The sequence below is a fragment of the Heptranchias perlo genome, chromosome 14, assembly GCF_035084215.1.
Source record: "Heptranchias perlo isolate sHepPer1 chromosome 14, sHepPer1.hap1, whole genome shotgun sequence".
NCBI lineage: Eukaryota > Metazoa > Chordata > Chondrichthyes > Hexanchiformes > Hexanchidae > Heptranchias > Heptranchias perlo.
Genome location: NC_090338.1, coordinates 72,845,260 through 72,870,479, shown reverse-complemented (window position 1 = coordinate 72,870,479; position 25,220 = coordinate 72,845,260). Strand labels below are relative to the sequence as shown.

At 56.8% G+C, this 25,220-nt stretch overlaps 1 protein-coding gene across 1 annotated transcript in view; it reads left to right on the top strand.

Annotated features, from left to right (window-relative positions):
* LOC137332237 (A-type potassium channel modulatory protein KCNIP1-like) overlaps positions 1-23,946 on the top strand; it is a 199,500-nt gene extending 175,554 nt beyond the window's left edge. Inside the window, exons 4-8 of the mRNA XM_067995929.1 lie at positions 301-371; positions 2,163-2,270; positions 18,761-18,865; positions 20,398-20,460; positions 23,848-23,946. Coding sequence (XP_067852030.1) covers positions 301-371; positions 2,163-2,270; positions 18,761-18,865; positions 20,398-20,460; positions 23,848-23,946 — 446 coding nt within the window. The remainder of the gene's footprint in view (positions 1-300; positions 372-2,162; positions 2,271-18,760; positions 18,866-20,397; positions 20,461-23,847) is intronic.
* Positions 23,947-25,220: the final 1,274 nt, after the last annotated feature.

Sequence of the window (25,220 nt, the reverse complement as noted above, 5' to 3'; positions counted from 1 at the left end):
ATAAAAACCCATCGGGTTCATTGATGTCCTTTAGGGAAGGAAACCTGCCGTCCTTACCCGGCCTGGCCTTTATGTAACTCCAGACTCACAGCAATGTGGTCGATTTTTAATTGCTCTCTGAAATGGCCTCGCAAGCCACTCAGTTGTTCAAGAAGGCGGCTCACCACCACCTTCTCAAGGGCAATTAGGGATGGGCAATAAATGCCGGCCCTGCCAGTGATGCCCACATCCCATGAATGAATAATGAAAAAAGTTACAGGCTGTAGTGAGTTATTATTTTTCTCTTCTCTACTTTTCCAGATGCCAGTATGTACGCTCATTACCTCTTTAATGCATTCGACAGCGCGCACAATGGATCCATCAAATTCGAGGTAACTCTTGTTCCAGTTAAACCAGCCTGTGAATAATGAAAATCTGCGCCTGATCTGTCAATGCCAATCTTTTGTGTTCTTTCTGAATAAATTGTTGTGTGATATTTATTTTTAAACTCTGGATCCCAGAACGTGTAGAGGTTTGGACAAATTACTGACCCCAACAGTGTGAGGGAGCTGGGTTAACATCAGTCGAGATACAGTCAGTAACAAGGGGATCTGGGGGGTTGTGTTACTGTGTGTTAGAGTTTAGTGGGCTCGATTAACTTCGGTAGAAACCCATCCCTCTAGTATCCTAACTCTCCCATTGAAACCCATCCCTCAAGTACACTAACTCTCCCATCGAAACCCATCCCTCTAGTGCACTAACTCTCCCATCAAAACCCATCCCTCTCGTGCACTAACTCTCCCATCGAAACCCATCCCTCTAGTACACTAACTCTCCCATCAAAACCCATCCCTCTAGTACACTAACTCTCCCATCAAAACCCATCCCTCTCGTGCACTAACTCTCCCATCGAAACCCATCCCTCTAGTACACTAACTCTCCCATCAAAACCCATCCCTCTAGTACACTAACTCTCCCATCAAAACCCATCCCTCTCGTGCACTAACTCTCCCATCGAAACCCATCCCTCTAGTACACTAACTCTCCCATCAAAACCCATCCCTCTAGTACACTAACTCTCCCATTGAAACCCATCCCTCTAGTGCACTAACTCTCCCATTGAAACCCATCCCTCTAGTGCACTAACTCTCCCATCAAAACCCATCCCTCTAGTACACTAACTCTCCCATCAAAACCCATCCCTCTCGTGCACTAACTCTCCCATCGAAACCCATCCCTCTAGTACACTAACTCTCCCATCAAAACCCATCCCTCTAGTACACTAACTCTCCCATCAAAACCCATCCCTCTCGTGCACTAACTCTCCCATCGAAACCCATCCCTCTAGTACACTAACTCTCCCATTGAAACCCATCCCTCTAGTACACTAACTCTCCCATCGAAACCCATCCCTCTAGTACACTAACTCTCACATCGAAACCCATCCCTCTCGTGCACTAACTCTCCCATCGAAACCCATCCCTCTAGTACACTAACTCTCCCATTGAAACCCATTCCTCTAGTACACTAACTCTCCCATTGAAACCCATCTCTCTCGTACATTAAATCTCCCATTGAAACCCCTCTCTCTAGTACACTAACTCTCCTATTGAAACCCATCCCTCTAGTACACTAACTCTCCCATCGTAACCCATCTCTCTGGTACACTAACTCTCCCATTGAAACCCATCCCTTCAGTACACTAACTCTCCCAACAGTGTGAGGGAGCTGGATTAACATCAGTTGAGATACAGTCAGTAACACGGGGAGCTGGGGGGTTGTGTTACTGTGTGTTAGTGTTTAGTGGGCTGGATTAACATCGGTAGAAATACAGTCAGTAACACGGGGAGCTGGGGTCTGGGGGTGCAGTGATACTGACTGTATCTCTACTGATGTTAATCCAGCTCCCTCATACTGTTGGAGTCAGTAACCTGCCCCAACCTGTACTCACTCTGGGACCCAGAGTCCTGGCCTCACTCGATGACCATATAAAATCAGTTCCCAACAGAGTTTGCTGGTAGTGAACAAGGGCCGGAGAGCAAACTGATTTTTTTTTGTTCTCTCCCTTTCCCGGGGGACCTGAGGCTAATTGCACAAATTGCAATTTGATCGATCGATGTGTATATTAGCAGGGCCAAGGTTCAGGGGAGATATTTCATTCTGTGCTCTCGATGTAATTTCAGGACTTTGCGATGGCTCTTTCAGTGTTGCTGAGGGGATCCGTACATGAGAAGCTAAGATGGACATTTAACCTGTATGATATTAATAAGGATGGATATATCAATAAAGAGGTAAGTAACCTTTAGTGAATTCAGCATTAATAAGTGAGAGCTAACTTTCTGGAGGGATGTTTGGAGCAGTTGTGATGCTGCGTAATGAGACTGACTTCTATAGGACGATTAGTGTACGAGTGGGATGGGATTCAATGGGAAGGTTAGTGTACTAGAGGGATGGGTTTCAATGGGAGAGTTAGTGTACTAGAGGGATGGATTTCGATGGGAGAGTTAGTGTACTAGAGGGATGGGTTTCGATGGGAGAGTTAGTGTACTAGAGGGATGGGTTTCGATGGGAGAGTTAGTGTACTAGAGGGATGGGTTTCGATGGGAGAGTTAGTGTACTAGAGGGATGGGTTTCGATGGGAGAGTTAGTGTACTAGAGGGATGGGTTTCAATGGGAGAGTTAGTGTACTAGAGGGATGGGTTTCGATGGGAGAGTTAGTGTACTAGAGGGATGGGTTTCAATGGGAGAGTTAGTGTACTAGAGGGATGGATTTCGATGGGAGAGTTAGTGTACTAGAGGGATGGGTTTCGATGGGAGAGTTAGTGTACTAGAGGGATGGGTTTCGATGGGAGAGTTAGTGTACTAGAGGGATGGGTTTCGATGGGAGAGTTAGTGTACTAGAGGGATGGGTTTCAATGGGAGAGTTAGTGTACTTGAGAGAGGGGTTTCAATGGGAGATTTAGTGTACTAGAGGGATGGGTTTCAATGGGAGAGTTAGTGTACTAGAGGGATGGGTTTCAATGGGAGAGTTAGTGTACTAGAGGGATGGATTTCTATGGGAGAGTTAGTGTACTAGAGGGATGGGTATCAATGGGAGAGTTAGTGTACTAGAGGGATGGGTTTCAATGGGAGAGTTAGTGTACTAGAGGGATGGGTTTCGATGGGAGAGTTAGTGTACTAGAGGGATGGGTTTTGATGGGAGAGTTAGTGTACTAGAGGGATGGGTTTCAATGGGAGAGTTAGTGTACTCGAGGGATGGGTTTTTATGGGAGAGTTAGTGTAGTAGAGGGATGGGTTTCAATGGGAGAGTTAGTGTACTCGAGGGATGGGTTTTTATGGGAGAGTTAGTGTACTAGAGGGATGGGTTTCAATGGGAGAGTTAGTGTACTAGAGGGATGGGTTTCAATGGGAGAGTTAGTGTACTTGAGGGATGGGTTTTTATGTGAGAGTTAGTGTACTAGAGGGATGGGTTTTTATGGGAGAGTTAGTGTACTAGAGGGATGGGTTTCAATGGGAGAGTTAGTGTACTAGAGGGATGGGTTTTTATGGGAGAGTTAGTGTACTAGAGGGATGGGTTTTTATGGGAGAGTTAGTGTACTAGAGGGATGGGTTTCAATGGGAGAGTTAGTGTACTAGAGGGATGGGTTTCAATGGGAGAGTTAGTGTACTAGAGGGATGGGTTTCAATGGGAGAGTTAGTGTACTAGAGGGATGGGTTTTTATGGGAGAGTTAGTGTACTAGAGGGATGGGTTTCGATGGGAGAGTTAGTGTACTTGAGGGATGGGTTTTTATGTGAGAGTTAGTGTACTAGAAGGATGGGTTTTTATGGGAGAGTTAGTGTACTAGAGGGATGGGTTTCAATGGGAGAGTTAGTGTACTAGAGGGATGGGTTTTTATGGGAGAGTTAGTGTACTAGAGGGATGGGTTTTTATGGGAGAGTTAGTGTACTAGAGGGATGGGTTTCAATGGGAGAGTTAGTGTACTAGAGGGATGGGTTTCAATGGGAGAGTTAGTGTACTAGAGGGATGGGTTTCGATGGGAGAGTTAGTGTACTAGAGGGATGGGTTTCGATGGGAGAGTTAGTGTACTAGAGGGATGGGATTCAATGGGAAGGTTAGTGTACTAGAGGGATGGGTTTCAATGGGAGAGTTAGTGTACTGGAGGGATGGGTTTTGATGGGAGAGTTAGTGTACTAGAGGGATGGGTTTTGATGGGAGAGTTAGTGTACTAGAGGGATGGGTTTCGATGGGAGAGTTAGTGTACTAGAGGGATGGGTTTTGATGGGAGAGTTAGTGTACTCGAGGGATGGGTTTTGATGGGAGAGTTAGTGTACTAGAGGGATGGGTTTTGATGGGAGAGTTAGTGTACTAGAGGGATGGGTTTCGATGGGAGAGTTAGTGTACTAGAGGGATGGGTTTCGATGGGAGAGTTAGTGTACTAGAGAGATGGGTTTCAATGGGAGAGTTAGTGTACGAGAGGGATGGGTTTCAATGGGAGAGTTAGTGTACTAGAGAGATGGGTTTCAATGGGAGAGTTAGTGTACTAGAGAGATGGGTTTCAATGGGAGATTTAGTGTACTAGAGGGATGGGTTTCGATGGGAAAGTTAGTGTACTAGAGGGATGGGTTTTGATGGGAGAGTTAGTGTACTAGAGGGATGGGTTTCGATGGGAGAGTTAGTGTACTAGAGGGATGGGTTTCGATGGGAGAGTTAGTGTACTAGAGAGATGGGTTTCAATGGGAGAGTTAGTGTACTAGAGGGATGGGTTTCGATGGGAGAGTTAGGATACTGGAGGGATGGGTTTCAATGGGAGAGTTAGTGTACTAGAGGGATGGGTTTCAATGGGAGAGTTAGTGTACTAGAGGGATGGGTTTCAATGGGAGAGTTAGTGTACTAGAGGGATGGGTTTTTATGGGAGAGTTAGTGTACTAGAGGGATGGGTTTCGATGTGAGAGTTAGTGTACTAGAGGGATGGGTTTCGATGGGAGAGTTAGTGTACTAGAGGGATGGGTTTCAATGGGAGAGTTAGTGTACTAGAGGGATGGGTTTCAATGTGAGAGTTAGTGTACTAGAGGGATGGGTTTCGATGGGAGAGTTAGTGTACTAGAGGGATGGGTTTCAATGGGAGAGTTAGTGTACTAGAGGGATGGGTTTTGATGGGAGAGTTAGTGTACTAGAGGGATGGGTTTCGATGGGAGAGTTAGTGTACTAGAGGGATGGGTTTCGATGTGAGAGTTAGTGTACTAGAGGGATGGGTTTCGATGGGAGAGTTAGTGTACTAGAGGGATGGGTTTCAATGGGAGAGTTAGTGTACTAGAGGGATGGGTTTCGATGGGAGAGTTAGTGTACTAGAGGGATGGGTTTCGATGGGAGAGTTAGTGTACTAGAGGGATGGGTTTCGATGGGAGAGTTAGTGTACTAGAGGGATGGGTTTCAATGGGAGAGTTAGTGTACTAGAGGGATGGGTTTCGATGGGAGAGTTAGGATACTAGAGGGATGGGTTTCAATGGGAGAGTTAGTGTACTAGAGGGATGGGTTTCAATGTGAGAGTTAGTGTACTAGAGGGATGGGTTTCGATGGGAGAGTTAGTGTACTAGAGGGATGGGTTTCAATGGGAGAGTTAGTGTACTAGAGGGATGGGTTTTGATGGGAGAGTTAGTGTACTAGAGGGATGGGTTTCGATGGGAGAGTTAGTGTACTAGAGGGATGGGTTTTGATGGGAGAGTTAGTGTACTAGAGGGATGGGTTTCGATGGGAGAGTTAGTGTACTAGAGGGATGGGTTTCGATGGGAGAGTTAGTGTACTAGAGTGATGGGTTTCAATGGGAGAGTTAGTGTACTTGAGAGAGGGGTTTCAATGGGAGATTTAGTGTACTAGAGGGATGGGTTTCAATGGGAGAGTTAGTGTACTAGAGGGATGGGTTTCAATGGGAGAGTTAGTGTACTAGAGGGATGGATTTCTATGGGAGAGTTAGTGTACTAGAGGGATGGGTATCAATGGGAGAGTTAGTGTACTAGAGGGATGGGTTTCAATGGGAGAGTTAGTGTACTAGAGGGATGGGTTTCGATGGGAGAGTTAGTGTACTAGAGGGATGGGTTTTGATGGGAGAGTTAGTGTACTAGAGGGATGGGTTTCAATGGGAGAGTTAGTGTACTCGAGGGATGGGTTTGTATGGGAGAGTTAGTGTAGTAGAGGGATGGGTTTCAATGGGAGAGTTAGTGTACTCGAGGGATGGGTTTTTATGGGAGAGTTAGTGTACTAGAGGGATGGGTTTCAATGGGAGAGTTAGTGTACTAGAGGGATGGGTTTCAATGGGAGAGTTAGTGTACTTGAGGGATGGGTTTTTATGTGAGAGTTAGTGTACTAGAGGGATGGGTTTTTATGGGAGAGTTAGTGTACTAGAGGGATGGGTTTCAATGGGAGAGTTAGTGTACTAGAGGGATGGGTTTTTATGGGAGAGTTAGTGTACTAGAGGGATGGGTTTTTATGGGAGAGTTAGTGTACTAGAGGGATGGGTTTCAATGGGAGAGTTAGTGTACTAGAGGGATGGGTTTCAATGGGAGAGTTAGTGTACTAGAGGGATGGGTTTCAATGGGAGAGTTAGTGTACTAGAGGGATGGGTTTTTATGGGAGAGTTAGTGTACTAGAGGGATGGGTTTCGATGGGAGAGTTAGTGTACTTGAGGGATGGGTTTTTATGTGAGAGTTAGTGTACTAGAAGGATGGGTTTTTATGGGAGAGTTAGTGTACTAGAGGGATGGGTTTCAATGGGAGAGTTAGTGTACTAGAGGGATGGGTTTTTATGGGAGAGTTAGTGTACTAGAGGGATGGGTTTTTATGGGAGAGTTAGTGTACTAGAGGGATGGGTTTCAATGGGAGAGTTAGTGTACTAGAGGGATGGGTTTCAATGGGAGAGTTAGTGTACTAGAGGGATGGGTTTCGATGGGAGAGTTAGTGTACTAGAGGGATGGGTTTCGATGGGAGAGTTAGTGTACTAGAGGGATGGGTTTCAATGGGAGAGTTAGTGTACTAGAGGGATGGGTTTCAATGGGAGAGTTAGTGTACTTGAGAGAGGGGTTTCAATGGGAGATTTAGTGTACTAGAGGGATGGGTTTTTATGGGAGAGTTAGTGTACTAGAGGGATGGGTTTCAATGGGAGAGTTAGTGTACTAGAGGGATGGGTTTCAATGGGAGAGTTAGTGTACTTGAGAGAGGGGTTTCAATGGGAGATTTAGTGTACTAGAGGGATGGGTTTCAATGGGAGAGTTAGTGTACTAGAGGGAAGGGTTTCGATGGGAGAGTTAGTGTACTAGAGGGATGGTTTTCGATGTGAGAGTAAGTGTACTAGAGGGATGGGTTTCAATGTGAGAGTTAGTGTACTAGAGGGATGGGTTTCAATGTGAGAGTTAGTGTACTAGAGGGTGGGTTTCAATGGGAGAGTTAGTGTACTAGACGGATGGGCATCAATGGGAGAGTTAGTGAACTAAAGGGATGGGTTTCGATGGGAGAGTTAGTTTGCCACTTGGCTGGTTTTCAATGGGTGCATTTGTATACTCGTGGGATTGGCTTCAGTGGGATGGTTAGTGCATTTGAGTGATTATTGGTAACCCTTGGATTATGTTGTGTATCTTTTGGTAACTATGGGGATATGCTGAATGATCACAGATAACTAATGTGGTATGGTGTGTGGCCATTGGTAACTATGGGGATATGATGTGGGATCACTGGTATCCATGGGGATATGATGTGTGGTCACTGCTAAATATGGGGCTATTGTTTGTCGTCACTGATAACTATGGGGATATGATGAATGATCACAGGTAACTATGGGCATATGGTGTGGGATCATAGGTAACTATGGGCATATGGTGTGGGATCACTGGTAACTATGGGGATATAATATGGGATCACTGGTAACTATGGCGATATGATGTGGGATCACTGGTAACTATGGGGATATGATGTGGGATCACTGTAACTATGGGGATATGATTTGGGATCACTGGTAACTATGGGGATATGATTTGGGATCAATGGTAACTATGGGGATATGATGTGGGATCACTGTAACTATGGGGATATGATGTGGGATCACTGTAACTATGGGGATATGATGTGGGATCACTGGTAACTGTGGGGATATGATGTGGGATCACTGTAACTATGGGGATATGATTTGGGATCACTGGTAACTGTGGGGATATGATGTGGGATCACTGGTAACCATGGGAATATGATTTGGGATCACTGGTAACTGTGGGGATATGATGTGGGATCACTGGTAAGAACATAAGAACATAAGAAACAGAAGCAGGAGTAGGCCATACGGCCCCTCGAGCCTGCTCCACCATTCAACAAGATCATGGCTGATCTTCTACTCAACGCCAGTTTCCTGCACCATCCCCATGATGACTTGATGCCTTTAATATCTAGAAATCTATCGATCTCAGTCTTGAATGTTCTCAATGACTGAGCTTCCACAGCCCTCTGGGGTAGAGAATTCCAAAGATTCACCACCCTCTGAGTGAAGAAATTTCTCCTCATCTCAGTCCTAAATGGTTTATCCCTTATTATGACCGCCGGTTCTAGACTCCCCAGCCAGGGGAAACATCCTACGTGCATCTACCCTGTCAAGCCCTGTAAGAATTTTGTATGTTTCAATGAGATCATTCTTCTAAACTCTAGAGAATACAGGCCTAGTCTACTCAATCTCTCCTCATACGACAATCCCACCATCCCAGGAATCGGTCTGGTGAACCTTCGTTGCACTCCCTCTATGGCAAGTATATCCTTTCTTAGTTAAGGAGACCAAAATTGTACACAATACTCCAGGTGCGGTCTCACCAAGGCCCTATATAATTGCAGTAAGACATCTTTATTCCTGTACTCAAATCCTCTTGTAATAAAGGCCAACATACCATTTGCCTTCCTAATTGCTTGCTGCACCTGCATGTTTGCTTTCAGTGACCCATGTACAAGGACACCCAGGTCCCTTTGAACATCAACATTTCCCAATCTCTCACCATTTAAAAAATACTCTACATTTCTGTTTTTCCTACCAACGTGGATAACTTCACATTTTTCCACCTTATATTTCATCTGTCATGTTCCTGCCCACTCACTTAGCCGGTCTATATCCCCTTGAAGCCTCTTTGCATCCTCCTCACAACTCACATTCCCACCTAGTTTTGTGTCATCAGCAAACTTGGAAATATTACATTTGGTCTCCTCATCCAAATGATTGATATAGATTGTGAATAACTGGGGCCCAAGCACCGATCCCTGCGGTACCCCACTAGTCACAGTCTGCCAACTTGAAAAAGACCCGTTTATTCCTACTCTCTGTTCTCTGTCTGTTAACCAATTCTCAATCCATGCCAGTATATTACCCCCAATTCCATGTGCTCTAACTTTGTTCATCAACCTCCTGTGTGGACCTTATTGAAAGCCTTCTGAAAATCCAAATACACCACATCCACTGGCTCCCCCTTATCTATTCTACTAGTTACATCCTCAAAGAACTCCAATAGGTTTGTCAAACATGATTTCCCTTTCATAAACCCATGTTGATGCTGCCAAATCCTATTATTATTTTCCAAGTGTCCTGTTATCACATCCTTTATAATAGATTCTAGCATTTTCCCTACTACTGATGTCAGGCTAATGGGTCTGTAATTCCCTGTTTTCTCTCTCCCTCCTTTCTTAAATAGTGGGGTTATATTTGCTACCCTCCAATCTGCAGGAACCATTCCAGAATCTATAGAATTTTGGAAGATCACAACCAATGCATCCACTATCTCCATAGCCACCTCTTCCAAATCCCTGGGATGTAGATCATCAGGTCCTTGGGATTTATTGACATTCAGTCCCATTAATTTCTCTAGTACTTTTTTTTTACTAATACGAATTTCCTTCAGTTGCTCATTCTCACCAGACCCTTGATTCTGTAGTATCTCTGGGAGGTTTTTTGTGTCTTCTTCCATGAAGTCAGACGCACAGTATTTGTTTAATTTATCTGCCATTTCCTTATCCCATATCATATCCCCGTAACCAGGGAATATGATATGGGATCACTGGTAACTATGGGGATATGATGTGGGATCACTGGTGACTATGGGGATATGATGAGGGATCACTGGTAACTATGGGGATATGATGTGGGATCACTGGTAACTATGGGGATATGATGTGGGATCACTGGTAACTATGGGGATATGATGTGGGATCACTGGTAACTATGGGGATATGATGTGGGATCACTGGTAACTATGGGGATATGATGTGGGATCACTGGTAACTATGGGGATATGATGTGAGATCACTGGTAACCGGGGGCTATGATGTGAGATCACTGGTAACTATGGGGATATGATGTGAGATCACTGGTAACTATGGGGATATGATGTGAGATCACTGGTAACTATTACTTATGAGCCTGTTTTGCCATTTAATTAGAACATGGCTGACCTCCATTTACCCGCCTTTGTTCCAGATCCTTTAATAACCAAACAAAAACGGGTGGGTGGAAAGCCCCTATGTGAGGAGGGGTGGTACGGCCCTGTATGGGGGGGTGGAGGGTGGTACGGCCCTGTGTGAGGGGGGTGGAGGGTGGTACGGCCCTGTATGGGGGGGTGGAGGGTGGTACGGCCCTGTGTGAGGGGGGTGGTACGGCCCTGTGTGGGGGTGTGGAGGGTGGTACGGCCCTGTGTGGGGGGGTGGAGGGTGGTACGGCCCTGTGTGGGGGGGTGGAGGGTGGTACGGCCCTGTGTGGGGGGGTGGAGGATGGTACGGCCCTGTGTGGGGGGGTGGAGGGTGGTACGGCCCTGTGTGTGGGGGGGTGGAGGGTGGTACGGCCCTGTGTGGGGGGGTGGAGGGTGGTACGGCCCTGTGTGGGGGGGTGGAGGGTGGTACGGCCCTGTGTGGGGGGGGGTGGAGGGTGGTACGGCCCTGTGTGGGGGGGGGTGGAGGGTGGTCCGGCCCTGTGTGTGGGGGGGTGGAGGGTAGTACGGCCCTGTGTGGGGGGGGTTGGAGTGTGGTACGGCCCTGTGTGGGGGGGGTGGAGGGTGGTACGGCCCTGTGTGGGGGGGGGTGGAGGGTGGTACGGCCCTGTGTGGGGGGGGGTGGAGGGTGGTACGGCCCTGCGAGGGGGGGTGGAGGGTGGTACGGCCCTGTGTGGCGGGGGTGGAGGGTGGTACGGCCCTGTGTGGGGGGGGTGGAGGGTGGTACGGCCCTGTGTGGGGGGGGGTGGAGGGTGGTACGGCCCTGTGTGGGGGGGGGGTGGAGGGTGGTACGGCCCTGTGTGGGGGGGTGGAGGGTGGTACGGCCCTGTGTGGGGGGGGGTGGAGGGTGGTACGGACCTGTGTGGGGGGGTGGAGGGTGGTACGGCCCTGTGTGTGGGTGGGTGGAGGGTGGTACGGCCCTGTGTGGGGGGGGGTGGAGGGTGGTACGGCCCTGTGTGGGGGGGGGTGGAGGGCGGTACGGCCCTGTGTGTGGGGGGGTGGAGGGTGGTACGGCCCTGCGAGGGGGGGGTGGAGGGTGGTACGGCCCTGTGTGTGTGGGAGGGTGGAGGGTGGTACGGCCCTGTGTGTGTGGGAGGGTGGAGGGTGGTACGGCCCTGCGAGGGGGGGGGTGGAGGGTGGTACGGCCCTGTGGGGGGGGGGGTGGAGGGTGGTACGGCCCTGTGTGTGGGGGGGTGGAGGGTGGTACGGCCCTGCGAGGGGGGGTGGAGGGTGGTACGGCCCTGTGTGTGGGGGGGTGGAGGGTGGTACGGCCCTGTGTGTGGGGGGGTGGAGGGTGGTACGGCCCCGTGTGTGGGGGGGTGGAGGGTGGTACGGCCCTGTGTGGGGGGGGTTGGAGTGTGGTACGGCCCTGTGTGTGGGGGGGTGGAGGGTGGTACGGCCCTGTGTGGGGGGGGGTGGAGGGTGGTACGGCCCTGTGTGTGGGGGGGTGGAGGGTGGTACGGCCCTGCGAGGGGGGGTGGAGGGTGGTACGGCCCTGCGAGGGGGGGTGGAGGGTGGTACGGCCCTGCGAGGGGGGGTGGAGGGTGGTACGGCCCTGTGTGGCGGGGGTGGAGGGTGGTACGGCCCTGTGTGGGGGGGGGTGGAGGGTGGTACGGCCCTGCGAGGGGGGGTGGAGGGTGGTACGGCCCTGTGTGGCGGGGGTGGAGGGTGGTACGGCCCTGTGTGTGGGGGGGGTGGAGGGTGGTACGGCCCTGTGTGGGGGGGGGTGGAGGGTGGTACGGCCCTGTGTGGGGGGGGGGTGGAGGGTGGTACGGCCCTGTGTGTGGGGGGGTGGAGGGTGGTACGGCCCTGCGAGGGGGGGTGGAGGGTGGTACGGCCCTGCGAGGGGGGGTGGAGGGTGGTACGGCCCTGCGAGGGGGGGTGGAGGGTGGTACGGCCCTGTGTGGCGGGGGTGGAGGGTGGTACGGCCCTGTGTGGGGGGGGGTGGAGGGTGGTACGGCCCTGCGAGGGGGGGTGGAGGGTGGTACGGCCCTGTGTGGCGGGGGTGGAGGGTGGTACGGCCCTGTGTGTGGGGGGGGTGGAGGGTGGTACGGCCCTGTGTGGGGGGGGGTGGAGGGTGGTACGGCCCTGTGTGGGGGGGGGGTGGAGGGTGGTACGGCCCTGTGTGGGGGGGGGGTGGAGGGTGGTACGGCCCTGTGTGGGGGGGTGGAGGGTGGTACGGCCCTGTGTGTGGGGGGGTGGAGGGTGGTACGGCCCTGTGTGTGGGGGGGTGGAGGGTGGTACGGCCCTGTGTGGGGGGGGTGGAGGGTGGTACGGCCCTGTGTGTGGGGGGGTGGAGGGTGGTACGGCCCTGTGTGGGGGGGGGGTGGAGGGTGGTACGGCCCTGTGTGGGGGGGGGGTGGAGGGTGGTACGGCCCTGTGTGGGGGGGGGTGGAGGGTGGTACGGCCCTGTGTGGGGGGGGGTGGAGGGTGGTACGGCCCTGTGTGGGGGGGGGGGGTGGAGGGTGGTACGGCCCTGTGTGGGGGGGGGTGGAGGGTGGTACGGCCCTGTGTGTGGGGGGGTGGAGGGTGGTACGGCCCTGCGAGGGGGGGGTGGAGGGTGGTACGGCCCTGCGAGGGGGGGGTGGAGGGTGGTACGGCCCTGTGTGGGGGGGTGGAGGGTGGTACGGCCCTGCGAGGGGTGGGTGGAGGGTGGTACGGCCCTGTGTGTGGGGGGGTGGAGGGTGGTACGGCCCTGCGAGGGGGGGGTGGAGGGTGGTACGACCCTGTGGGGGGGGTGGAGGGTGGTACGGCCCTGTGTGTGTGGGGTGGAGGGTGGTACGGCCCTGTGTGGGGGGGGGGTGGAGGGTGGTACGGCCCTGTGTGGGGGGGGGTGGAGGGTGGTACGGCCCTGTGTGGGGGGGGGGTGGAGGGTGGTACGGCCCTGTGTGGGGGGGGGTGGAGGGTGGTACGGCCCTGTGTGGGGGGGGGGTGGAGGGTGGTACGGCCCTGCGTGTGGGGGGGGGGTGGAGGGTGGTACGGCCCTGTGTGGGGGGGGGTGGAGGGTGGTACGGCCCTGTGTGTGGGGGTGTGGAGGGTGGTACGGCCCTGTGTGTGGGGGGGGTGGAGGTTGGTACGGCCCTGTGTGGGGGGGGGGGGTGGAGGGTGGTACGGCCCTGTGGGGGGGGGGTGGAGGGTGGTACGGCCCTGTGTTGGGGGTGGGTGGAGGGTGGTACGGCCCTGTGTGTGGGGGGGGTGGAGGGTGGTACGGCCCTGTGTGTGGGGGGGGTGGAGGGTGGTACGGCCCTGTGTGGGGGGGGGTGGAGGGTGGTACGGCCCTGTGTTGGGGGTGGGTGGAGGGTGGTACGGCCCTGTGTGTGGGGGGGTGGAGGTTGGTACGGCCCTGTGTGGGGGGGGGGGGTGGAGGGTGGTACGGCCCTGTGGGGGGGGGGTGGAGGGTGGTACGGCCCTGCGAGGGGGGGTTGGAGGGTGGTACGGCCCTGTGGGGGGGGGGTGGAGGGTGGTACGGCCCTGTGTGGGGGGGGGTGGAGGGTGGTACGGCCCTGTGTGGAGGGTGGTACGGCCCTGTGTGGGGGGGTGGAGTGTGGTACGGCCCTGTGCGGGGGGGTGGAGGGTGGTACGGCCCTGTGTGAGGGGGTGGAGGGTGGTACGGCCCTGTGTGGGGGGGGTGGAGGGTGGTACGGCCCTGTGTGGGGGGGGGTGGAGGGTGGTACGGCCCTGTGTGGGGGGGGGGGGGTGGAGGGTGGTACGGCCCTGTGTGGGGGGGGGGTGGAGGGTGGTACGGCCCTGTGTGGAGGGTGGTACGGCCCTGTGTGGGGGGGGGTGGAGGGTGGTACGGCCCTGTGTGGGGGGGGGGGGGGTGGAGGGTGGTACGGCCCTGTGTGGGGGGGGTGTGGAGGGTGGTACGGCCCTGTGTGGGGGGGGGGTGGAGGGTGGTACGGCCCTGTGTGGGGGGGGGGGGTGGAGGGTGGTACGGCCCTGTGTGGGGGGGGGTGGAGGGTGGTACGGCCCTGTGTGTGGGGGGGGTGAAGGGTGGTACGGCCCTGCGAGGGGGGGGTGGAGGGTGGTACGGCCCTGTGTGGGGGGGGGGGGTGGAGGGTGGTACGGCCCTGTGTGGGGGGGGGGTGGAGGGTGGTACGGCCCTGTGTGGGGGGGGGGTGGAGGGTGGTACGGCCCTGTGTGTGGGGGGGTGGAGGGTGGTACGGCCCTGTGGGGGGGGGGTGGAGGGTGGTACGGCCCTGTGTGTGGGGGGGTGGAGGGTGGTACGGCCCTGCGAGGGGGGGGTGGAGGGTGGTACGGCCCTGTGTGTGGGGGGGTGGAGGGTGGTACGGCCCTGTGGGGGGGGGGTGGAGGGTGGTACGGCCCTGTGTGTGGGGGGGTGGAGGGTGGTACGGCCCTGTGTGTGGGGGGGTGGAGGGTGGTACGGCCCTGTGTGTGGGGGGGTGGAGGGTGGTACGGCCCTGTGTGGGGGGGGGTGGAGGGTGGTACGGCCCTGCGAGGGGGGGGTGGAGGGTGGTACGGCCCTGTGTGGGGGGGGTGGAGGGTGGTACGGCCCTGCGACGGGGGGGTGGAGGGTTGTACGGCCCTGTGTGGGGGGGGGGGTGGAGGGTGGTACGGCCCTGTGTGGGGGGGGGGTGGAGGGTGGTACGGCCCTGTGTGTGTGGGGGGTGGAGGGTGGTACGGCCCTGTGTGGGGGGGGGGTGGAGGGTGGTACGGCCCTGCGAGGGGGGGGGTGGAGGTTGGTACGGCCCTGCGGTGGGGGGGGTGGAGGGTGGTACGGCCCTGTGTGTGGGGGGGTGGAGGGTGGTACGGCCCTGTGTGGGGGGGGGGGTGGAGGGTGGTACGGCCCTCTGTGGGGGGGGGGGATGGAGGGTGGTACGGCCCTGCGAGGGGGGGGGTGGAGGGTGGTACGGCCCTGCGGTGGGGGGGGTGGAGGGTGGTACGGCCCTGTGTGTGGGGGGGTTGAGGGTGGTACGGCCCTGTGTGGGGGGGTGGAGGGTGGTACGGCCCTGCGAGGGGGGGGGTGGAGGGTGGTACGGCCCTGCGAGGGGGGGGTGGAGGGTGGTACGGCCCTGTGTGGGGGGGTGGAGGGTGGTACGGCCCTGTGTGGGGGCGTGGAGGGTGGTACGGCCCTGTGTGGGGGGGGGTGGAGGGTGGTACGGCCCTGTGTGGGGGCTGGAGGGTGGTACGGCCCTGTGTGGGGGCGTGGAGGGTGGTGCAGCCCTGTGCGGGGGGGTGGAGGGTGGTACGGCCCTGCGAGGGGGGGGGTGGAGGGTGGTACGGCCCTGTGGGGGGGGGTGGAGGGTGGTACGGCCCTGCGAGGGGGGGGGGTGGAGGGTGGTACGGCCCTGTGGGGGGGGGTGGAGGGTGGTACGGCCCTGTGGGGGGGGGGTGGAGGGTGGTACGGCCCTGTGTGTGGGGGGGGGTGGAGGGTGGTACGGCCCTGTGTGGGGGGGGGTGGAGGGTGGTACGGCCCTGTGTGGGGGGGTGGAGGGTGGTACGGCCCTGTGTGGGGGGGGGGTGGAGGGTGGTACGGCCCTGTGTGGGGGGGGGGTGGAGGGTGGTACGCCCCTGTGTGGGGGGGGGTGGAGGGTGGTACGGCCCTGTGTGGGGGGGTGGAGGGCGTACGGCCCTGTGTGGGGGGGGGGTGGAGGGTGGTACGGCCCTGCGAGGTGGGGGGGTGGAGGGTGGTACGGCCCTGTGTGGGGGGGGGGTGGAGGGTGGTACGGCCCTGTGTGTGGGGGGGGTGGAGGGTGGTACGGCCCTGTGTGTGGGGGGGTGGAGGGTGGTACGGCCCTGTGTGGGGGGGGGGTGGTGGAGGGTGGTACGGCCCTGTGTGGGGGGGGGGTGGAGGGTGGTACGGCCCTGTGTGGGGGGGGGGTGGAGGGTGGTACGGCCCTGTGTGGGGGGGGGGGTGGTGGAGGGTGGTTACGGCCTTGTGTGGGGGGGGGTGGAGGGTGGTACGGCCCTGCGAGGGGGGGGGTGGAGGGTGGTACGGCCCTGCGGGTGGGGGGGGGTGGAGGGTGGTACGGCCCTGTGTGTGGGGGGTTGAGGGTGGTACGGCCCTGTGTGGGGGGGTGGAGGGTGGTACGGCCCTGCGAGGGGGGGGGTGGAGGGTGGTACGGCCCTGCGAGGGGGGGGGTGGAGGGTGGTACGGCCCTGTGTGGGGGGGTGGAGGGTGGTACGGCCCTGTGTGGGGGGCGTGGAGGGTGGTACGGCCCTGTGTGGGGGGGGGTGGAGGGTGGTACGGCCCTGTGTGGGGGCTGGAGGGGTGGTACGGCCCTGTGTGGGGGCGTGGAGGGTGGTGCAGCCCTGTGCGGGGGGGGTGGAGGGTGGTACGGCCCTGCGAGGGGGGGGGGTGGAGGGTGGTACGGCCCTGTGGGGGGGGGTGGAGGGTGGTACGGCCCTGCGAGGGGGGGGGTGGAGGGTGGTACGGCCCTGTGGGGGGGGGGTGGAGGGTGGTACGGCCCTGTGGGGGGGGGGTGGAGGGTGGTACGGCCCTGTGTGTGGGGGGGGTGGAGGGTGGTACGGCCCTGTGTGGGGGGGGGTGGAGGGTGGTACGGCCCTGTGTGGGGGGGGGGTGGAGGGTGGTACGGCCCTGTGTGGGGGGGGGGTGGAGGGTGGTACGGCCCTGTGTGTGGGGGGGTGGAGGGTGGTACGGCCCTGTGTGGGGGGGGGGTGGAGGGTGGTACGGCCCTGTGTGTGGGGGGGTGGAGGGTGGTACGGCCCTGTGTGTGGGGGGGTGGAGGGTGGTACGGCCCTGTGTGGGGGGGTGGAGGGTGGTACGGCCCTGTGTGGGGGGGTGGAGGGTGGTACGGCCCTGTGTGGGGGGGGGGTGGTGGAGGGTGGTACGGCCCTGTGTGGGGGGGGGGTGGAGGGTGGTACGGCCCTGTGTGGGGGGGGGTGGAGGGTGGTACGGCCCTGTGTGGGGGGGGGGTGGTGGAGGGTGGTACGGCCTTGTGTGGGGGGGGGTGGAGGGTGGTACGGCCCTGTGTGGGGGGGGGGTGGTGGAGGGTGGTACGGCCCTGTGTGGGGGTGGTGGAGGGTGGTACGGCCCTGTGTGGGGGGGGGTGGAGGGTGGTACGGCCCTGCGAGGGGGGGGTGGAGGGTGTTACGGCCCTGTGTGGGGGGGGTGGAGGGTGGTACGGCCCTGCGAGGGGGGGGTGGAGGGTGGTACGGCCCTGCCGGGGGGGGTGGAAGGTGGTACGGCCCTGTGTGGGGGGGTGGAGGGTGGTACGGCCCTGTGTGGGGGGGGGTGGAGGGTGGTACGGCCCTGCGAGGGGGGGGTGGAGGGTGGTACGGCCCTGCCAGGGGGGGGGTGGAAGGTGGTACGGCCCTGTGTGGGGGGGTGGAGGGTGGTACGGCCCTGTGTGTGGGGGGGTGGAGGGTGGTACGGCCCTGTGTGGGGGGGGGGTGGAGGGTGGTACGGCCCTGCGAGGGGGGGGTGGAGGGTGGTACGGCCCTGTGTGGGGGGGGGTGGAGGGTGGTACGGCCCTGTGTGGGGGGGGGGTGGAGGGTGGTACGGCCCTGCGAGGGTGGGTGGAGGGTGGTACGGCCCTGTGTGGGGGGTGGTGGAGGGTGGTACGGCCCTGTGTGGGGGGGGTGGAGGGTGGTACGGCCCTGTGTGGGGGGGGGTGGAGGGTGGTACGGCCCTGTGTGTGTGGGGGTGGAGGGTGGTACGGCCCTGTGTGGGGGGGGGTGGAGGGTGGTACGGCCCTGTGTGTGGGGGGGTGGAGGGTGGTACGGCCCTGCGAGGGGGGGGTGGAGGGTGGTACGGCCCTGTGTGTGGGGGGGTGGAGGGTGGTACGGCCCTGCGAGGGGGGGGTGGAGGGTGGTACGGCCCTGTGTGGGGGGGGGTGGAGGGTGGTACGGCCCTGCGAGGGTGGGGTGGAGGGTGGTACGGCCCTGCGAGGGGGGGGTGGAGGGTGGTACGGCCCTGTGTGTGGGGGGGTGGAGGGTGGTACGGCCCTGTGTGGGGGGGGGTGGAGGGTGGTACGGCCCTGTGTGGGGGGGGGTGGAGGGTGGTACGGCCCTGTGTGGGGGGGGTGGAGGGTGGTACGGCCCTGCGAGGGTGGGGTGGAGGGTGGTACGGCCCTGCGAGGGGGGGTGGAGGGTGGTACGGCCCTGCGAGGGGGGGGTGGAGGGTGGTACGGCCCTGTGTGGGGGGGGTGGAGGGTGGTACGGCCCTGCGAGGGTGGGGTGGAGGGTGGTACGGCCCTGCGAGGGGGGGTGGAGGGTGGTACGGCCCTGCGAGGGGGGGGTGGAGGGTGGTACGGCCCTGTGGGAGGCGGGCTGTGAACTGTTTGTGTTCCTGAACCTGCAGGAGATGACTGACATTGTGAAAGCTATCTACGACATGATGGGGAAGTACACCTACCCCGTGCTCAAGGACGACGCTCCCAGGCATCACGTTGATGTCTTTTTTCAGGTAAGAGCTTTCAGAACTCGTCAGGGTCAAAATCTCTCCTTGAAAGGGCCCGAGTGGGAGCAGCGGCTGAGAGGTTTGTGCCTTTCACCCTGGGGACCTGGGTTTGAATTCGGTTCACGCCGATGGGAGATGGAAATATTTTCTGGTCTCGGCCGATGTGGACCCAGTGGGTATGAGGTGGGTCACTCAGTGACTTGGTCAGTGCAGCCACATTCTCCATGTGAGGCCCTGCACAAATAGCCGTTCTTCCTGAGTAAGTCCAGACAGTGGGGGCTGCCAGACTATTCCATCCTGGGAGGCATTGGATGTGATCAGTTGTCAGCGGGAGTCTCTGGTCTACGCTCGGCAACATCGACCCGGACTGATTTTTCCATCTCCTTTACAACAGTGACTATATCGCAGAAGTACTTCATTAGCTGTGAAGCACTTTGGGATGTTCTGACCTGGTAAAAGGTGCTATAGAAATGCAGGTTCTTTCTTTTCCTTAGCCAAGTGCAGATGCTGAGGCCAAATGTTGCTTCCTTCACCTCTTGCCCTGGCTGAGTTCAGCTAACTCCGCACAGACTGGGGATCGAACCTCAGACCTCGCTGATCTAACTGGCTCAGTTAAGCGGTGGCTTCAGAAATCACTGCATCGGGGGAGCCAACTGATTGATTTTAAGGCAGTCCTGACAGGAAATGGGTGGCCAGATCCAGCCCGGACCGATGGGGTGAGTCTCGATACTTTGGCCCACGATAGGGTTCCTGAAGTCAGAACAATCTCAGGGCAACTCCCTGAGGGGAGCAGGCCCACGGTATAAACCTGTCTGTAAATTTGACACTAGCTGTTACCAGACTGACAATCTTACTCAGAGGGAGTAAGGGTGACTGGGGGGGTAGAAGGATCTGACCCATTTTACCCTGTGCCCATGTTAAACTGTCTCAGATTTATGCCCAATTTACAAGCTATTGGGTGGCCTTGTGGTTCGGGTACTTCACCTGCACTATTCGTGTGCACGTTGGTCATTTCTAGTCAGGCACTTCAGTTCCTTTCAAACTGTCCTTCGGAATATGGGCGTCGCTGGCGAGGCCGGCATTTATTGCCCATCCCTAATTGCCCCTTGAGAAGGTGGTGGTGAGCCGCCTTCTTGAACCGCTGCAGTCCGTGTGGTGACGGTTCTCCCACAGTGCTGTTAGGAAGGGAGTTCCAGGCTTTTTACCCAGCGACGATGAAGGAACGGAGATATATTTCCAAGTGGGGGTGGTGAGGGGAGGTCGGAGGGGTTGGTGGTCCCATGCGCCTGCTTCCCTCGTCCTCCCTGTCGCTGGGTGTACACACTCCAAGGCTCGACAGTGTCCCTGTGTCAGCCGGACATGAGCAGGCGAGCATCCTCGTTGCATTTCACAGGCTTCGGTTAATCAAAAGTTGAAAATTCAAACCTCACCGTGGCTGCTTCATGCGTGGAGCAGAACAGCGCTGAGAGCTGCGTCCTGTGTGATCCCTAACGAGGCACTTCCTAACGACCTTTAATATCAATCTGTACCTTCAACAGAAAATGGACAAAAACAAAGATGGAGTGGTGACTATTGATGAATTTATAGAATCCTGCCTGCAGGTAAGTGCCTTCTCACTATGCAAGTCACATTTACTCAGACTGATGGTCACACCGGCAAACCTTCCAACTCACCCTTATTTTGAGGGCGAGCTGCCATTTCGTTGGGAGCGACTCACAGTTTGTAACATATACGGTGCGCAGAGGGAGTCAAAACCAGGTGGTCGCCTTCAGATGAAGTGAGGCTAGAGAGCAGGGGGATGATTGGACCAGGGCGCACAGACGTTATTCAGTCCCCATCTCAAGATCCTAGGGACTGAATTTCCTGACCGTTCGCAGTAACTTGGGTGGAAAATTCATGGAATCCCGGAACAAAGAGTGTAAGTGCCATTTACACCATTTTCTCCAGAAATGAATGGCAATATGTTCTGTCCTTAGTTTTAGATATCCGTTATAAATTCCTACGTTCACATTTATAATGGGAACTGCCTTTGTTACTGTGTCACATTGTAATTACACCCTCCTGCCAGTGGCAGGGGGGGGGGGTGTAATTACAGCGTGACAAGTTTACATAGACACTTTCCATTCTAAATGTGGACGTGGGAATTTATAGCGGGAAAGAAATCGAGAGGAGAATGTGTGGACATAAGATATTCAATATACCTCCCATCGTCACACACGAGAGGTCGAGACTGAATACGGTCATCAGGTCAGTAGGTTTCCAGGGCTGGGGAGGTTTGGATGGAGGGCTGCAACGTGGAAATTCAGTGTCAATAAATAAAATCAGCCATTTGCACCATTTCTCCAGGGTTTACACTGAGATCGCCCACCAATTAATCTCAGGAGATTGGAAGACTCCCTGCAGAAACTCTCCCCTGTGATTTCCATATAAATAATGCAGCCCATTTTTTGGATAAAAAATCTAAACCTGCAGGCTATTTATTATCAGATATAAAGCATCAATCTAGCTTCATATGGAAAACATCTTGGCTAAAGCAAGGTTTAATGGTGCAGGGGCCAGAGATGCAAATGGTGATCCATCAAAGGACTGGCTGAGCCATTGAGAGGCCTTCAGTGAGTGTCAGAGCAGTACCCTACACTAGCCCTAGACAGCAACAGTGCTGATAGGGTAGACGGGCAGCAGAGCATGGGGCGAATGGGTGGGAGCAGGCCAATAGTGTGGGAGAATGCGTAGGAGGTGGCCAATAGCATGGGGGAATGGGTGGGAGCAGGCCAATAGCGTGGGAGAATAGGTGGGAGGTAGCCAATAGCATGGGGGAATGGGTGAGAGGCCAATAGGATGGAAGAATGGCTTGGAGCAGGCCAATAGCTTGGGAGAATGGGTAGGAGCAAGCCATTAGATAAGGCGTCTTTGCGAATGGAAATCCGTTTCCAGTGGTGTGCCACAGGGCTCAGTGTTGGGTCCCTTGCTGTTTGTGGTATATATTAATGATTTGGACTTGAATGTAGGGGGCATGATTGGCAAATTTGCAGATGACACAAAAATTGGCCGTGTAGTTGATAGTGAAGAGGATAGCTGTAGACTCCAAGACGATATCAATGGGTTGGTGGAGTGGGCGGAAAAGTGGCAAATGGAGTTCAATCCGGAGAAGTGTGGGGTAATGCACTTAGGGAGGGCAAACAGTAAAAGGGAATACGCAGTAAACGGGAATATATTGAGAGGGGTAGAGGAAGTGAGAGACCTTGGAATGCATGTGCACAGGTCCCTGAAGGTGGCAGTACAGGTAGATAAGGTTGTGAAGAAAGCATACAGAATGCTCTCCGTTATTAGCTGAGGTATAGAATACAAAAGCAGGGATGTAATGATGGAACTGTATAAAACGCTGGTGAGGCCACAGCTGGAGTATTGTGTGCAGTTCTGGTCACCACATTACAGGAAGGACGTAATTGCTCTGGAGAGAGTGCAGAGAAGATTTACAAGAATGTTGCCAGGGCTTGAAAATTGCAGCTACGAGGAGAGATTGGATAGGCTGGGGTTGTTGTCCTTGGAGCAGAGGAGGCTGAGGGGAGACTTGATTGAGGTGTACAAAATTATGAGGGGCCTCGATAGAGTAGACAGGAAGTACCTGTTTCCCCTAGCGGAGAGCTCAAGAACTAGAGGTCATAGATTTAAGCTGATTGGCGGAAGGATTAGAGGGGACATGAGGAAAAACTTCTTTACCCAGAGGGTGGTGGGTGTATGGAATTCACTGCCCGAATTGATGGTAGAGGCAAGGACCCTAAACTCTTTTAAAAAGTACCTGGACCTGCTGTAAGCTGCAGGGCTACGGACCGGGTACTGGAAGGTGGGATTAGAATGGGCACCTCGTTGTTCTTCGAGCCGGCGCGGACACGATGGGCCGAATGGCCCCCTTCTGTGCTGTATCTTTTCTATGGTTCTATGGTTCTAATAGGTGAGAGGCAGCCAATAGCGTGGGAGAATGGGAGAGAGGCGGCCAATAGCGTGGGAGAATGGGTGAGAGGCCAATAGCATGGGAGAATGGGAGAGAGGCCAATAGTGTGGGAGAATGGGAGAGAGGCGGCCAATAGCATGGGAGAATAGGTGAGAGGCCAATAGCGTGGGAGAATGGGAGAGAGGCCAATAGTGTGGGAGAATAGGTGAGAGGCCAATAGCATGGGAGAATGGGAGAGAGGCCAATAGCATGGGAGAATGGGTGATAGGCGGCCAATAGCAAGGGAGAATGGGTGAGAGGCGGCCAATAGCATGGGAGAATGGGTGAGAGGCCAATAGCATTGGAGAATGGGAGAGAGGCCAATAGCATGGGAGAATGGGTGATAGGCGGCCAATAGCAAGGGAGAATGGGTGAGAGGCGGCCAATAGCATGGGAGAATGGGTGAGAGGCCAATAGCATGGGAGAATGGGAGAGAGGCCAATAGCATGGGAGAATGGGTGATAGGCGGCCAATAGCAAGGGAGAATGGGTGAGAGGCGGCCAATAGCATGGGAGAATGGGTGAGAGGCCAATAGCATGGGAGAATGGGAGAGAGGCAGCCAATAGCGTGGGAGAATGGGTGAGAGGCGTCCAATAGCAAGGGAGAATGGGTGAGAGGCGGCCAATAGCATGGGAGAATGGGTGAGAGGCGGCCAATAGCGTGGGAGAATGGGTGAGAGGCCAATAGCGTGGAAGAATGGGAGAGAGGCAGCCAATAGCATGGGAGAATGGGAGAGAGGCCAATAGCATGGGAGAATGGGTGAGAGGCGGCCAATAGCATGGGAGAATGGGTGAGAGGCCAATAGCGTGGAAGAATGGGAGAGAGGCAGCCAATAGCGTGGGAGAATGGGTGAGAGGCGTCCAATAGCGCCATAGATTGAGAAGGACCTGTCGGGTCGAACAGTCAATCAGGACAGGAATTGAACCTGAAAGGTCAATCAGCACCGCAGTGGTGGCCAAGAGGACCATTGATTAAAGCAAAACTCTGCCCAACATAGGCCCACTGGGGTTCTGGGGAAGCAGGACCTGGAGTAGCAGGGCTGGTTTTTGGGATTATTGACAATGGAAGCGAGGCCGCCAGGATTGATCAGCTATAGGATATAGGCAACAACAACCCCACTGGGAGCAGGGCTGGGCAGTGGGAGACAGAGGCAACACTGGGAGCAGGGCTGGGCAGTGGGAGACAGAGGCACCACTGGGAGCAGGGCTGGGCAGTGGGAGACAGAGGCAACACTGGGAGCAGGGCTGGGGAATGGGAGACAGAGGCACCACTGGGAGCAGGGCTGGGCAGTGGGAGACAGAGGCACCACTGGGAGCAGGGCTGGGCAGTGGGAGACAGAGGCACCACTGGGAGCAGGGCTGGGCAGTGGGAGACAGAGGCACCACTGGGAGCAGGGCTGGGCAGTGGGAGACAGAGGCAACACTGGGAGCAGGGCTGGGGAATGGGAGACAGAGGCACCACTGGGAGCAGGGCTGGGCAATGGGAGACAGAGGCACCACTGGGAGCAGGGCTGGGGAATGGGAGACAGAGGCAACACTGGGAGCAGGGCTGGGCAGTGGGAGACAGAGGCAACACTGGGAGCAGGGCTGGGCAATGGGAGACAGAGGCACCACTGGGAGCAGGGCTGGGCAATGGGAGACAGAGGCAACACTGGGAGCAGGGCTGGGGAATGGGAGACAGAGGCAACACTGGGAGCAGGGCTGGGCAATGGGAGACAGAGGCACCACTGGGAGCAGGGCTGGGGAATGGGAGACAGAGGCACCACTGGGAGCAGGGCTGGGCAATGGGAGACAGAGGCACCACTGGGAGCAGGGCTGGGCAGTGGGAGACAGAGGCACCACTGGGAGCAGGGCTGGGCAGTGGGAGACAGAGGCACCACTGGGAGCAGGGCTGGGGAATGGGAGACAGAGGCACCACTGGGAGCAGGGCTGGGCAGTGGGAGACAGAGGCACCACTGGGAGCAGGGCTGGGCAATGGGAGACAGAGGCACCACTGGGAGCAGGGCTGGGGAATGGGAGACAGAGGCACCACTGGGAGCAGGGCTGGGCAATGGGAGACAGAGGCACCACTGGGAGCAGGGCTGGGCAGTGGGAGACAGAGGCACCACTGGGAGCAGGGCTGGGGAATGGGAGACAGAGGCACCACTGGGAGCAGGGCTGGGCAGTGGGAGACAGAGGCACCACTGGGAGCAGGGCTGGGCAGTGGGAGACAGAGGCACCACTGGGAGCAGGGCTGGGGAATGGGAGACAGAGGCACCACTGGGAGCAGGGCTGGGCAGTGGGAGACAGAGGCACCACTGGGAGCAGGGCTGGGCAGTGGGAGACAGAGGCACCACTGGGAGCAGGGCTGGGCAGTGGGAGACAGAGGCAC